Below are 14839 nucleotides of genomic sequence, written 5' to 3' on the forward strand. Positions count from 1 at the left end.
CTCAACCTCTCAAAATGGCTGACCATGCATTTGAGACATGAGGTGGCATAGTTTACTGGGGATGGGTCATGGGAAAAGTGTGTGTGTGCACACGCGCGTGGAGGGGGGGGATTGGTGACGGTTGGAGGGCTTTCTTTTTGCTTGATTTTTTTTCCCCCTTTTCATTCGACACAGTACCAGAGCTTGCAGGCATTCCATCCACCCACCCACCCGGGGAACCTTACACTCATTCTGAGGGCGACGGGCCCGACTTCGAATCCAGCCCACCCTCCTGGAATGAAAATGTGGCCTGCAGGCAGCCACTTTGAAAGTGGCTCAGCCCTGCTGAGCCAGGAATTCCTGTGCACCCAAGCCAGAGGGAAAAGCTGGGTCTTCCTGCAAAGGCCAGAACTATTGCAATTCTTCCCCTACAGCTGAACACATGCAAAAGGTGAAGACGGCAGAACACTGAGGTGCAACCAGAGGAAGGGAACGCAGCGAGCGACGTCCTTCGGATCAGGGGCTTACCTTTCCTCGATGCTTCAAAGCTATCATAGATGTTTATTCTTTGAATGTCGTACGTCAGGGTGGTGTTGGGGAGCAACGTCCTGTTCCTGTTGACGTTGTTGGCCGCAAATCTGAAGGCTAGCTCTTCTGCACCCACTGTGCCACCTTCCACTAATTCAAAGATCCCTCCTGCAACACAAATAAAAACATTTAGCACAGTCTGCATCACAGGATCATTGGGAATAGATTTCCTCCAGTGGTCGTCAGGTAGGTAGTGGGAGTATTTTCCCCCAACTATTACGTTATGTAAAGTTTGAAGGTATAAACAAAGATAATCTTCCCACCTTTTTTATGCTGGCAAGTAATAACTAAGAAAAGAAACTTCCCTTTCTTTATTGCCGTGAATCAGTGCACTACCTTTTCACTTCAGTGAGACCTGGGATCAATGCATCCATGCCTGACACAGCAGCAAAGTATAGATCTCTTATTCCCTCTGACTGATGTAGAGTATAAAGGCAATTTAGTATTGTGCAGTCTCCTTTGGCATTTCAATCTCATTTACCGGAATTCGCAAGGAAGCGGCATGTAGCAAACAGTCACAGTGCCACAGTTAAGGGTATCTATGAGGCTGGGGGTTTAGTTTACGTTTATTAGCGTCACAAGTTGGCTTACATTAACGCTGCAATTAAGTTACTGTGAAAACCCCCTAGTCGCCACATTCCGGCACCTGTTCGGGTTCGCTGAGGGAGAATTTAACATGACCAATGCCCCTAACCAGCACGTCTTTCAAACCATGGGAGGAAATGGAAGCACCTGGTGGAAATCCACACAGACATGGCAAGAATGTGCAGACTCCATGCAGACAGTGACCCAAGCCGGGAAGTGAATCCAAGTCCCTGGCGCTGTGAGACAGCAGTGCTAACCACAATGCCAACCTGTCAATTCAACTGGATGTTGGGCAGAAAACCTGTTGAAAATTTTTAAACTGATCCTGCATTTTAACTTTGTAAATCTGCGTTTCCTGTCAACAAGTCCTTTCATTCCACCCTCCCCCCTGCCACCCTTGTCTTCCCCCCTCGGACTTATTGTTGAAGTCATCTCAGAGGGGGAGATAGTTTGGCCCATTATGCCTTTGTGCTGGGTCTTTGAAAGGGCTATTCAATTAATCCCAGTTCTTTGCTCTTTCCCCATAGTCCTGTAATTGTTTATTTTCCCATTTATTCAACACACTTGAAAATTATTTTTAGCTCTCCCCCAGCACTTCAACAACATCCTCCACGTTGGTTCAAGGCTTTAGTAGTTCATTTCCCTGGGATTGTTCACACAGTTTTAGTGATGGAACCAAAAAGACTCACCAGCCATTGCTACCAGAGCCATTCCCAAATTTGGATTTAAAAACCAACACTGAGCTATCCATACATCTCCCAAAATCTTATTCTCTGTTGCTCTAGAAACACAGCATGATTAAGGCAATGATTTTCAGCTAGGGTTCCCTGAGGATTCCAAAAATATTCCAAGCAATTTGAAAATTTCACCAAATTTTTCAACTTTTTGAGACACATTGGGGGCAACTTTGCACCTGCATTCCCCTGGAGTGCAAATGGAGACATGGACACAAAATCTCACGAGAATCGGAAAACGAGATTCTCGCCAGCGAGGTCTCATTTTCCGACTTTTCTTGTTCCTCGCCGGTGATGTAATGAGGTTCTTGCCTTTCATTCAAATGCATTTACATAAATTTAAATATATCAAAAGGGCTTCCCTCACCATATGTTCATCCCAGGTAAGGAGATCGCCCCCTTCATCAATGTCCAGTCGCGTTGGTGAGGTTGATAACAGGTATTGAAACACAGGTATCAGTCGAGGGCAACCTGCCAGGGGTGCAAAGATACCTACAGCCCCCAAGGATGGTACGTCCAGAAGGTTGGGCCAGGGTCAGTGCCCAGGGTGGGCCATTTAGGGAGCTTAATTGGGAAGTTCCTCTTATGTGTGTGTGTGGGGAAATTGCCCTGGTGCTTTTGGGGGGAATGTGAAGGGTTACCCAGTCCTTGTCACCAGTATCTTTGGGGGGAATGGGGAGTTTCATCTTAACAGAAATCTGGGCACCCTCAAAATATGGCTCCCTGACCTCTGGGGTTGCCGGATTGATGAGCCCCATATACAGAAGGCTTATCCATATGGGGATGTCTTCTTTAATGTGCTTAGGGTGAAAGCTGGAGAAGTGGAGCATTGTGAGGTTATCTGTGAGCTTGCGGTAAGTATACCGTTTTGGATACTGTTGGGGCGGGGGGGAAATGACCTTCCGGGGTTAGCCACGGTGACCAGGTCTCTGGCATGGAATCGGGCTCTGTGGCACAGAAGGGAAAGGGGGAAAAATAGGACAGCAATAGTAGTAGGGGAGTCAATAGTTAGAGGGACAGATAGACAGTTCTGTGGACGCTGACGACACTACAGGATGGTAGTCTCCCTCCCTGGTGCCAGGGTCCTGGATGTCTCTGAGGGGATTGAAAGCATCCTAAAAAGGAAGGGTAATCAGACGGATGTCATTGTCCACATTGGTACAAATGAAATAGGCAGAAAGAACAGGGAGGTCCTGCAAGCGCAATTTAGTGAGTTAGGTAGAAGGCTAAAAAGCAGGACCTATAGGGTAGCTAACCTCCGGAGTACTCCCCATGCCATGTACTAGTGAGGCTAAGAGCAGGGAGATTGTGCAGCTGAACACATGGCTAAAGAATTGGTGCAGGAGGGAGGGTTTCAGATTTGTGGATAACTGGGAAGTCTTCCAGGGAGGATGGGACCTGTACAAGAAAGATGGGTTATCCCTGAACTGGAGGGGCACCAATATCCTGGCTGGGAGGTTTGCTAGTGTGGTTCAGGTAGGTTTAAACTAATGTGGCAGTGGGTGGGGCTCAGAACAGTGCATCAGCAAGCGTAGAGACTGGGGACAAGCATAGGGCCAAGACAGGGCTACCTAAGAGAAAGAGTAATCTGGGGGAGGATGAACTCAGTGGGCCTGGAGATCTGGAGTGCATCAGCTTCAATGCAAGGAGGGTAATGGGCAAAACAGATGAACTTAGAGCCTTAATACATGCGCGGAACTTGGATGTGGTTGCAATGACAGAGACTTGGTTAAAAGAAAGAAAGGACCGGCAGCTGAATATTCCGGGGTATTAGTGTGTTAGGTGAGGCAAAGGAGGGGGTAGAAGAAGTGGGGGAGTAGCAATGCTAGTTAGGGAGCATATTACAGCGGTACCGAGGGTGGACAATTTGGAAGGATCATATGATGAGACACTGTGGGTAGAGCTCAACAACAGGAAGGGTGCAGTCACTATGCTGGGGATATACTACAGGCCTCCCAACAGCCCACAGGAAGTTGAAGAACAGATATGTAAGGAGATTCTGGACAGGTGTAGTCAAAATTAGGTTGATGTAGTGGGAAACTTTAATTTCCTTCATATAGACTGGAAATCACTTAGGGCTGCGGGGCCGGACGGGAAGGAATTTGTAAAATGTGTGCAGGAAGGTTCTTTGGAACAATATGTTGATAGTCCAACTAGAGAGGGGGGCTACACTGGACCTAGTACTGAGGAATGAGACCAATCAGGTCATCAAAGTTTCAGTGGGGGAACATGTGACGAAAAGTGACCACAATTCTGTAAACTTTTGAATAGTCATGGAAAAGGATGAGTGTTGTCTCATAGGTGAGGAGCTGAATTAGGGGAAGGCTAACTACAGCCAGATTAGGCAAGATCCACATCTGGCATGTGGGAGTCTTTCAAGGAGCAGTTGATAAGAGTGCAGGACAGGCATGTGCCTGTAAAAAGGAAGGACAAGAAAGGTAGGATTCGAGAGCCATGGAAAACCAGGGAAATTGTGGGTCTAAATCAAAAAGAAAATAGAGGCATACATAAGGTCCAGGCAGCTAAAAACAGATGAAGCACTGGAGGAATACAGAATAAGTAGAAAATAACTCAAATAGGGGGTTAGAAGGGCAAAAAAGGGTCATGAAATGCTCTTAACAGACAGGATTAATGAGAATCCCAAAGCATTTTATACATACGTTAAGAATAAGACGGTTGTCAGAGAAAGAGTCAGACCTTTCAAGAACAAAGCAGGGAACCTGCTTTGCTTAGAACCCAAGGAAGTAGGTGAGATCCTAAATGAAAACTTAGCATCAGTATTCACAAAGGAGAGGGATTTGTTGATTGATAGTGTCTCAGAGGGATGTATAGACCTGTTGGAACAAATCACAATTACAAGGGAGGAAGTGTTAAGTGTTTTAGGAAGCATTAAGGTAGACAAATCGCAGGGCCAGATGGCATCTGTCCTACATTATAAGAGAGACAAGAGATGAAATTGCTGGGCCTCTAACAGAAATCTTTGTTTCTTCATTGAACACAGGTGAAGTCCCAGAGGATTTGAGGATAGAAAATGTGGTCCCATTATTTAAGAAGGTAGCAAGGATAACCCAGGTACTTATAGACCAGTAAAGTCAACGTCCATGGTAGGGAAATTGTTGGAGAAGATTGTGAGAGATAAGATCTATACACATTTAGAGCAGAACAGTCCCATTAGCGATAGACAACATGGTTTTGTATGAGGGAGGTCATGCCTCACAAATTTGGTTGAGTTTTTTGAAGAGGTGACAAAAATGGTTGACAAGGAAATGGTCGTGGATGTCGTCTACATGGATTTTGGTAAAGCACTTGACAAGGTCCCTCATGGCAGGCTGGTGCAAAAGGTTAAATCTCACGGGATCAAAGGTGAACTAACTAGATGGATACAGAACTGACTTGGCCATAGAAGATAGACAGTAGCAGTGGAGAGGTTTTTTCTGATTGGAAGTCTGTGAATAGTGGTGTTCCACAGGGCTCTGTACTGGGACCTCTGCTGTTTGTGATATATATAAATGATTTGGAAGATGATGTAGCTGGTCTGATTAGTAAGTTTGCGGATGACACAAAGATTGCTGGAGTTGTGGATAGTGATGAACATTGTCAGAGAATACAGCAGATTACAGATAGGCTGGAAAATTGGGCGAAGAAATGGCAGGTGGAATTTAATCCAGATAAATGCAAAGTGATGCATATTGGTAGATCTAATGCAGGGGGGAGCTATACAATAAAAATGGCAGAACCATCAGGAGGATAGACACACAGAGGGATCTGGGTGTGCAAGTCCACAGACCCTTAAAGGTGGCAGCACAGGTGGAAAAGGTGGTGAAGAAGGCATATGGCATGCTTGCCTTTATTGGATGGGGCATAGAGTATAAAAGTGGGCATGTGATGTTGCAGTTATATAGAAATCTTGGTTAGGCCATATCTGGAATACTGTGTTCAGTTCTGGTGGCCACAATACCGGAAGGACATGGAGGCTTTGAAGAGAGTGCAGAAAAGGTTTGCCAGGAGGTTGCCTGGTATGGAGGATATTGGCAATGAGGTGAGATTGAGTGAACTAGGGTTGTTCTCCCTGGAAAGACAGAGATTGTCCCTCTGTGTGTCTATCCTCATAGAAGTTTATAAATTATGAAGGGCATAGATAGGGTGAACAGTTGGAAGCTTTTTCCCAGGTCAGAAAAGACAAACACAAGGGGTCACAAGTCCAAGGTAAGGGGGGGCAAGATTCAATACGGATATGCAGGGGATACATTTTACACAGAGGGTGGCGAGGACCTGGAATGCACTACCAAGCAAGGTGGTTGAGGCAGACACACTAGGATCATTTAAGACTTATTTAGATGGCCACATGAACAGACTGGGAATAGAGGGATTCAAACGGATGGTCTAGTTAGGAACACATGGTAGTGCAGGTTTAGAGAACCGAAGGGCCTGTTCCTGTGCTGTATTGTTCTTTACTTCACAATACATTATAGGGTTTCTAATCAAAAATAGGTTGAAAACCACTGCATTAAACAATATGGAGATAATGTAGAACGGTGGAATTGAGGTAAGGGATCATCCTGATCATAGTAAATAATGGAGCAGGCTTGAAGAGCTGAATGCCTTTATCTTGTGATTTTTCACTCTATGCTAAATCTGGCTTTGAATGCACAGCAACACAGAGAAACAGATAACAATGTGTTCCGACCAATTTTAGTAACTTGGGGATAAACATGATTCAACGTTTCTCCAAAATAACTAGTGTTGCAAATCAGCTTCATTATCAACGTGACAGGTGGTGAAGGGGTTACGTTAAATGAGAGTAGCCTTTTAGTAACTGACTGTCCTTTTATGAAAATGGCTAGGTTTTCTGCAAAGAAGCGATATTTCTAATTTTATCCTGTATGGTAATCAATCAGGCTGCTGTCACCAATTAGAGGAATCATAACTCATCATAACAAGCAATTTCTCATTAAGAGTAGAGTAATAGGAAAAAAAAAGTACAAAACACACTGATGAGCAGAGTGAATAACACAATGGGCAGAAATGTATCTCAGGAGAACAAAGCATTTTTTTTAAATTAGATCTTTCTTTGATTCAGAGATTAAGCCATTTCCCCGATCTCAAGAGTGAGATAGCTCACATGTGCCAATGTAGTTTAATGCCAACGGGTAGATTTATGTCAACAGTGCTCACTGCTGTACTTGTGTGTGGGCCAGAGCAGTGACAAAAGATCAAAGTGCTGACTCTATGAGGAGAGAATAAAAATCAGGAATGTTAAGTTGCTGCATTTTTTGTGGGCTTTTTGGCAATTAGAGTGTGTGGAAGTTATGCGGATTTTTTTATTATTATTCATTCATGGGATATAGGCATCGCTAGCTGGCCAGCATTCATTGCCCATCCCTAGTCACCCTAGGAGGACAGTGGAGAATCACTTTGCTGCAACTCTGGAATCTCACGTAGGCCAGACCAGATAAGGGTGACAGATTTATTTCCCTGAAGGAGATTAGCAAACCAGATGGGTTTTTCCCAATAATTGACAATGGTCATCAGTAATCCTTTATTCCAGATTTATTTTATTGAATTCAAATTCCCCTATCTGCCATGGCAGGATTCGAACCCATGTCCCCAAAGCACTAGCTGAGCGTCTGGATTAATAGTGGAGCGATAATCCCACTAGGCCATTGCCTCCTCAAGGCAATCTTTGCCCTCAGTTTGGAATTGGTAAAATGTGTGGAAGAGTGGAGTAGAGCCAAAGACCAATGGGCATAGATAAAGTGTGTAGAAGGAAGGAAGTGAAGTTAGGAACGGAGAGCATTTATCTGGTGTTTTTCACAATTTCAGAATATCCCAATGAACCTTTTGACATACAAATACTGTTGAAATGTCAGCAAATGCTGCCAAGTGAAACATCCGATTATAAAACTTCTGATTTCTCAAGAATTAAAAATGGAAGAAAGGATAGAACATGAAACATCATCCAGCGGACCAAGCTCCATAGGATGTATTTCGTGAAATCAGCCCAATCTGTTCTGTGATACGCCAGTTCACCAAGTGTCAATATATGCTGTCCTTGTAATATTAATTAATAGTTGCTTTCGTTAAATATTGGATGTTTTTTCCTGAGATGTTGCAATGACCAGTTCTGTATGAGATCGAGTCATAGAGCAATACAAAATGGACAAAGACCCAGCCCATGCCAAACCATGATGCCCTCCTGTCTAGAGAGGGTGGATTATATCCAGATAGAGTTACAATGCACTTCTCTGGTACTCTGTTAGTAGCTACTTAAATTCACAGAAATACCAGACAGATAGAGTGAGGACTGGCGTACACAATGGAGTTGAAGTACAGAACTGGTGCGGTTCAATTTGATTGTCATAAATTTGTGATTCTAAAACTCATGTTTAATAGATACCATAACATATTGTAATATTTCTATTAATATTTATTGTCCTAAACTATCAAATATAAGTAATAAAATTAACTAAAAGCACTGAGGTAATGCTCCATTCATCTGGACGCAATGTGAATGCCTGGAAATTTGAATGTGGAGACGGCTAAGGGTCAGCCACCTTGCATTCCCACCATCCAGACATTCCCCTCCCCACACTTAATTCCATTGATTAAATTAAACACAAATTGTTTGAACCTAATAATCACTGTACACAAAGGCCTCTTACATCCAAAATGCTTGGTGAAGTCTGGACTGAAGGCAGTCACAATTTGTGCCTCTCACTGCACACAGGCCCAATGAGATTGCAGCTGTGGAAAATGAACACTGCGGGGATCGTAGGGAGCAGCCAGAGGAATTCACATTCTCAGAAGTGATTGTCGCTGCCTTGCCTGTCAAACTGAAATGTGTATTATACTACATCATGGACGTGATCTTACTAGCTCACCACTCACCAGGCGATCAGCATCGCAAGGCAGTAAGATAGCAGAAGAGACTAAAAATCAGATTCACGCAGGGCCCCCCGATGTTTCCACCTCAATACCTCATGCTAGAGAGAATCACTGCTGGTCTTCATCAGCAGGAACCAGGCACCAAGGGGATTGGAGGCCATTGAAGCCTCCAAGTGGTGGGGGACATGGCTGGGCCGTGCCCATCAGGCATTACCAGCCTGGCACTGCCCACCTGACACTGACAGCACCCAATTGAGAACCATATGCGCTGGAGGAAGTTCAATGAGGGTAGAGCTTGAGTGGAGGAGGCACTACGATAGGGGAGGTGTATGGGGGGGTGGGTGCTCTGGCAAGGGAGCGGAGTTCTGCAATAGGGTTGGGGAGCTACACATGCTTGGGGGCGGGGGGAGGAATATGCAAGGAGGAGGGTGCAGGAGGGTGGTCAATAGGGGCTGGGGTGCATGTAGGGGCACTGCCAGAAGACTGACACCAGGAGGGTCCTGATACACAATGCCGGCAACCTGCGCTGTTATGGGGGTGGAGATGGGGAAGGGGAGGGGCAATGGTAAAACATGCCACAGATGACTTTGGGGGGGGGGGGGGAGAAGTGGGTCCGATGTCCATGGGTGGGCAGTCGGTTGGACGTCTCCCTATTCGCTGTCAGATTGGGGGCGCCCTACACAAATGGTGCCTAAGCGCTTTGCGGCTGGCTTCCCCAGCGTATGTAGGCATCACCTCCACTGGCATAAAACTCCCATCTACCAAAAAAATGACAGTGTGGGGGAAGATTGCCAAACTGCCCAAAAAACACACCCGCTTTCCAGATTTTTATTACACTTTTGCTTGGGAAAATCATGAGGTGATATATTTTGCTTTACAAACTATGAATTTTCAGGTTAAATATTTCGCTTTTTTCCTGTTATTTGCAGGATGTGTTTTTTTTTGAGATCGTAAGGCTTTTGAGGGGATGAAAGATTGTCTTAAATTTCAGCTTTAGCAGCACACTGACTGGTCCCAAAGCTTGCTTCAAGTTGTTTTACAACCCTACTTGCTGGCCAGTCCTATCACATTACTTAGAGCTTATTAATGGGAACCATCGCAGTGAAAGACTTTGGGCAGAGGAAAGGGGAGGTTATCTCATCTAATGGTCATGCGTATGATTTAAAGCTAGGATCTATGTGGGAATACTAAGTAGCTCTCAAAGGAATTCCAGGCTATGTGTGGTCAATGGATGCCTGTACTTTTCTATATGGTGCATAATGCTGGGCTTGCACATCTTTCACACAGCAACGATTGAATATTCACACCGGACCACAAATTAGCCTCTCGACTGAATTCATTTTACCATTTACCCGTAAATAACAGAGGGCAACATTAGCCTTGCTGCGATTTCAACAGTAAATTCTGGCTCAATTGTCTTTAAGAACGGAGAGCAGATCTCAGTGCAAGTGTTTCAACAATTGCCAAGAAAACCAAGAATTTGATAGGATTCACAAGGTGTCTCCCACGCCGAAATGTTTGTGAACCCACGGGTTAGAAAGAAAAGAACGTGCGAAAAAAATCTTCACTCGTTAAGAATGACTTAAAATGCTATGGTGTTGGGTGCATTTTGCGTCTAGTTAAACCTTTTATTCTGAAGATAAAATTGACGCATGATCGAGCTTTTCATTATCTGAGGCACTTTTATAGATTGAAATGTTAGGATGTGAGTGAATATCTTGAGCTGACCATATCTGACGTGGGTTACAATAATTCTGCTAATTAAAGCAGCAGGGCTGGGATTGCTGCTTTTTCAACAGCAAAGTTAAAAGCTAATCCTTGTTACAAATTGTGCAAACCTAATGGATTTTTTTTTAGAACATCGGCAGGATGAGACCGGACCTAAAACTGAATAAAAACTACCTCATGAATCACGTTATCACAAGAGTTATTTTAAAGCTGTGATCTTATTGAAGATCAAGATATGCTGTGTTTCTTAATGTTCCTTCAAGCTGGGGAGAAGTAACCCTCTTTCACTGCACTTAATTGTGAACAAGATGAAGCTTACATACATCTGCTCTTCCATGAGGGTGGATAATATGTGGAGATGGAATTCAACCTTTCATTGGCAGGATTTGCACTTGAATCCATGGTTTTGAGAATAGACCTCAAATTGAAAAGGGACACATGCTAAATGCTAAAATGGGCAGCACAGTGGTTAGCACTGCTACCTCACAGCGCCAGGAACCCGGGTTCAATTCCAGCCTCGGGTCACTATGTGTGGAGTTTGCGCATTCTCCCTGTGTCCGCATGGGTTTCCTGTGACTACTCCAGTTCCCTCCCACAATCTGAAAGACGTGGTAATTAGGTGCATTGGCTATGCTAAATTCTCCCTCAGTGCACCCAAACAGTTGCCGGAGTGTGGCGACTAGGGGATTTTCACAGTAACTTCATTGCGGTGTTAATAGATGCCTATTTGTGACTAATAAATAAACTTTTTAGATGTGGTGCAGTTAATAACTGCTGATGAGCGCACTGCAATATTGCAGAACCACCAATGAGTTATAGGAATGGTGGACACAGAACAAGGAGGTGAGAATATGCTTTTTGAAGCTAAGATGTAATGGTGCTTTCAGAAAACACACAAGATAAGGGTGAGCTTTAAGAGGTGGGAGAGGGAGTACTCTGATTTTAAGAAGGGAATAGCCGTGGACTGCGTACAGCCAGCCATTTACAGCATGGTCCAATCAAAACTGTTGAGTGGCACTGATTGGATGGGGATGCGATCAATGGTCTTGGGGCAGGTTTCATTGGATGGCGATGACATGAAAGAGAAACGCCAAATGTCAGGGCTTGGCCAAGTGAAGCCTTGAGGGGTGGTGCAAGGACTGTGATGGTGGTTTGGCATCTCATTGGCACTGTGTCTTTAAGAACATAAGAACATAAGAAATAGGAGCAGGAGTAGGCCATCTAGCCCCTCGAGCCTGCCCCGCCATTCAATAAGATCATAGCTGATCTGAAGTAGTTCAGTTCCACTTACCCACCTACTCCCCATAACCCTTAATTCTCTTATCAATCAGAAATCTATCTAACCATGACTTAAGCATATTCAACGAGGTAGCCTCCACCACTTCAATGGGCGGAGAATTCCAAAGATTCACTACCCTCTGAGAGAAGAAGTTCCTCCTCTGTTCTAAACTGCACCCCCCCACCCACCCCCCCCCCCCCCCCTTATTTTGAGACTATGCCCTCTAGTTCTGGTTTCCTTTCTAAGTGGAAAGGATCTCTCTACCTCTACCCGGTGTAGCCCCTGCATTATCTTATATGTCTCTATAAGATCACCCCTCGGCCTTCTAAATTCCATCGAGTACAGGCCCAATCTACGCAATCTCTTCTCACAAGCTAACCAATAGATTAAATCTTTAAGGCAAATAAAGCCTAGTGCTCCTCAGAATTCAGGATCAAAATCGGCTCTATTCCCAGAGGAGGCAGAGTTAGACTTAAAATCAAAGTCCTTCAATATTAGTCATTGATGACAAGTAAGCAAAAACAAAATACTGCGGATGCTAGAATCTGAAACGAAAACAGAAAATCTCGTAGGTCGAACAGCCTCTGTGGAGAGTGAATAGACCCAATGTCATCTCTGATGAAGGGTCATCCAGACTCAAAACATTGACTCGATTCTCTCTGCACAGATGCTGTCAGACCTGCTGAGATTAGCGATCACTCTGGGTCAATAAAATACTCTGTCAAGGATGAAGTTTAGAGAGTGATAAGCGTCTGAAACATTGGTTGAGGCAAAAATCCTTAACTCATTAAAAAGTTACCTGGATCCGCACCTAATACGCATGGGTTTCCTCCCACAGTCCAAAGATGTGCGGGTTAGGTTGATTGGCTATGCTAAAATTGCCCCTTAGTGTCCTGAGATGTGTAGGTTAGAGGGATTAGCGGCTAAATGTGTAGGGATACGGGGATAGGATCTTGGTGGGATTGTGGTCGGTGCAGACTTGATGGGCCGAAGGGCCTGCTTCTGCACTGTAGTGTTCTATGTTCTAATATGCTGTAACCGGCAAGGCTATTGATCGGGTGCTGGAAGCTGAGATTAGAATGGGCGGCTAGTTTTTCCCCTGGCTGGTGCAGGCAAGATGTGGCAAATGGTCTCTTTCTGTGCCATAAGTTTTCTACGGTTCTCTGGTGGCCTTTACAGACTGAAAATGCGACCAGCCAGAGTGAGGCGAGCTCCACTACAATGTGAAAATGTAATTTTACCCTTTATCTGACCCATACATTAGCTAAACATCCATAAAAAATGAGAAGCAATTAGCTGAAGGAAATCATCTGTAAATAGCCCAGGTCCCTCATTGATATGCATCACTTCAATAAAATTATCTAGGTTTATTGACATTGCACTATTTCTTATGGGGCTCGGAATCCCATTGCTTTGTGTTGATAATGGCATGAAGAGGGTTGTTATTTGCTTTCCAGTACTTGTACTGATCCTTTAGATACTGGTGATGAGCTGTTATGTAATAGTAATACATCTGTGTCACAATCTGGAAGAGAGTCTGAATTTACGATGTGGATTGAGGACAAACTTATTGAAATGGCAAAAGCCTGCATGAGTCTGGAAGTGCAGACGCATAAGGATATTGATTTTCAAATTATGGTTAAGAGGATAGAAGGAACATGTTAACATAGGAATTAGGATCGTGAGTGGGCCATTCAGCCCCTCGAGCCTGCTCTGTCCTTCAATAAGATCATGGCTGATTTGATTGTAGGCTCGGTTAATGTTACAATGATTCAGGTTATACCTGGTAACATGCCAATTGTGCTCTGACCACTAAGACATGTTTTGGCTTTCTGTCCGTTGGTGCTTCATCCTGAGGGTTTGACATTGCCTTCCACTCTCAGGGCACAGGCAAGCAAACAATTCTCAGGTCTACCTCGGCCAGGACCCGAATTGAACCCGTGTTCAATAGAATGCTATTAGTGTCATTCCGATTGGTTATCTAAGCAGCTTCACTTGCTAATTCTTGCCCCAAAAGTGATAAATACTGTGCTGCTGCTTCTATCACTGCTGCCTCACGGCACTAGGGATCCAGGTGCTCCCAGTGTCTGCATGGGTTTCTTCTGCGTGCTTTGGTTTCTTTCTTCCCACAGTCCAAATATGTGCAGGTTGGGTGGATTGGCAATGGTAAATTGTCTCTTTGTGTCCCAAAATATGTAGGTTAGATTGATTTAGCCATTAGTGCCAGGGGCCTGTGTTTAATTGCTGGCCTCAGGTAACTATGTGTGTGGAGTTTGCACATTCTCCCTATGGCCGCACGGGTTTCCTCCTGGTGTTCCAGTTTCCTCCCACTGTCCAAAGGTGTGTGTGTGTGTGTGTTAGGTTGATTGGCCATGGTAAATTGCCTTAGTGTCAGGAGGTTAGTAGGTAAATAAGTAGGGTTACAGGGACTGGGCCTGGATGGGATTGTGGTTGGTGCAAACTCGATGGGCCGAATGGCATCTTCCACACTGTATGGACTCTGATATGCTATTCTTGGCCCTTGTATCTCAACAATTTGAGCTGCAGAAAACCAAACCCCAAATCTGCAAATTGGAAAAAGGTATTACTTACTTCATAAATAGGCCAATTCCATTTAGATTTTTTCTGACCACAGTTTAAAAATTGCACATCAGCTGCTTACAGTAATTAATCAAGAATGCTGTTAAGAGATTAAATATACTGAGCAGATAATAATATATGGCCAGCCTTTAATCTATTGCAATAAATATTTCATTGTAAGCTTTCATTGCAAAAGTACGCCATTGGCTGTGAAACACTTTGGGTTGGTTTGAGGTCATGAAAGATGCAATATAAATGCAAGATGTTCTCTTACTAAGCACTGTTTGACAGGTCCAGTCTCCAGGAGTACTTCAGTTGAAGATTAATGAAGTAGCAATATGAAGATGACTATAAATGCAAATTATATTGACATTGAGGGGAAATCCCAAATGACAAATTCACGCTTTCTTTATTAATTTGTATTAGCTTTGAGAACAAAACTTAGATTTCCTACAATGTCAAGATTTCTGATTCATGCTAA

General features: G+C 44.1%; 1 protein-coding gene across 1 annotated transcript in view; it reads right to left on the bottom strand.

Annotated features, from left to right (window-relative positions):
* Positions 1-14839, bottom strand: part of LOC145358010 (glutamate receptor ionotropic, kainate 3-like) — a 475535-nt gene that overhangs the window by 292625 nt on the left and 168071 nt on the right. The window contains exon 2 of the mRNA XM_080211688.1: positions 508-675. Within this exon, the coding sequence (XP_080067814.1) occupies positions 508-675 (168 nt within the window). The remainder of the gene's footprint in view (positions 1-507; positions 676-14839) is intronic.

Source organism: Carcharhinus amblyrhynchos, chromosome 24 (genome assembly GCF_965287045.1).
Source record: "Carcharhinus amblyrhynchos chromosome 24, sCarAmb.v2.hapA, whole genome shotgun sequence".
Classification (NCBI taxonomy): Eukaryota; Metazoa; Chordata; class Chondrichthyes; order Carcharhiniformes; family Carcharhinidae; genus Carcharhinus; species Carcharhinus amblyrhynchos.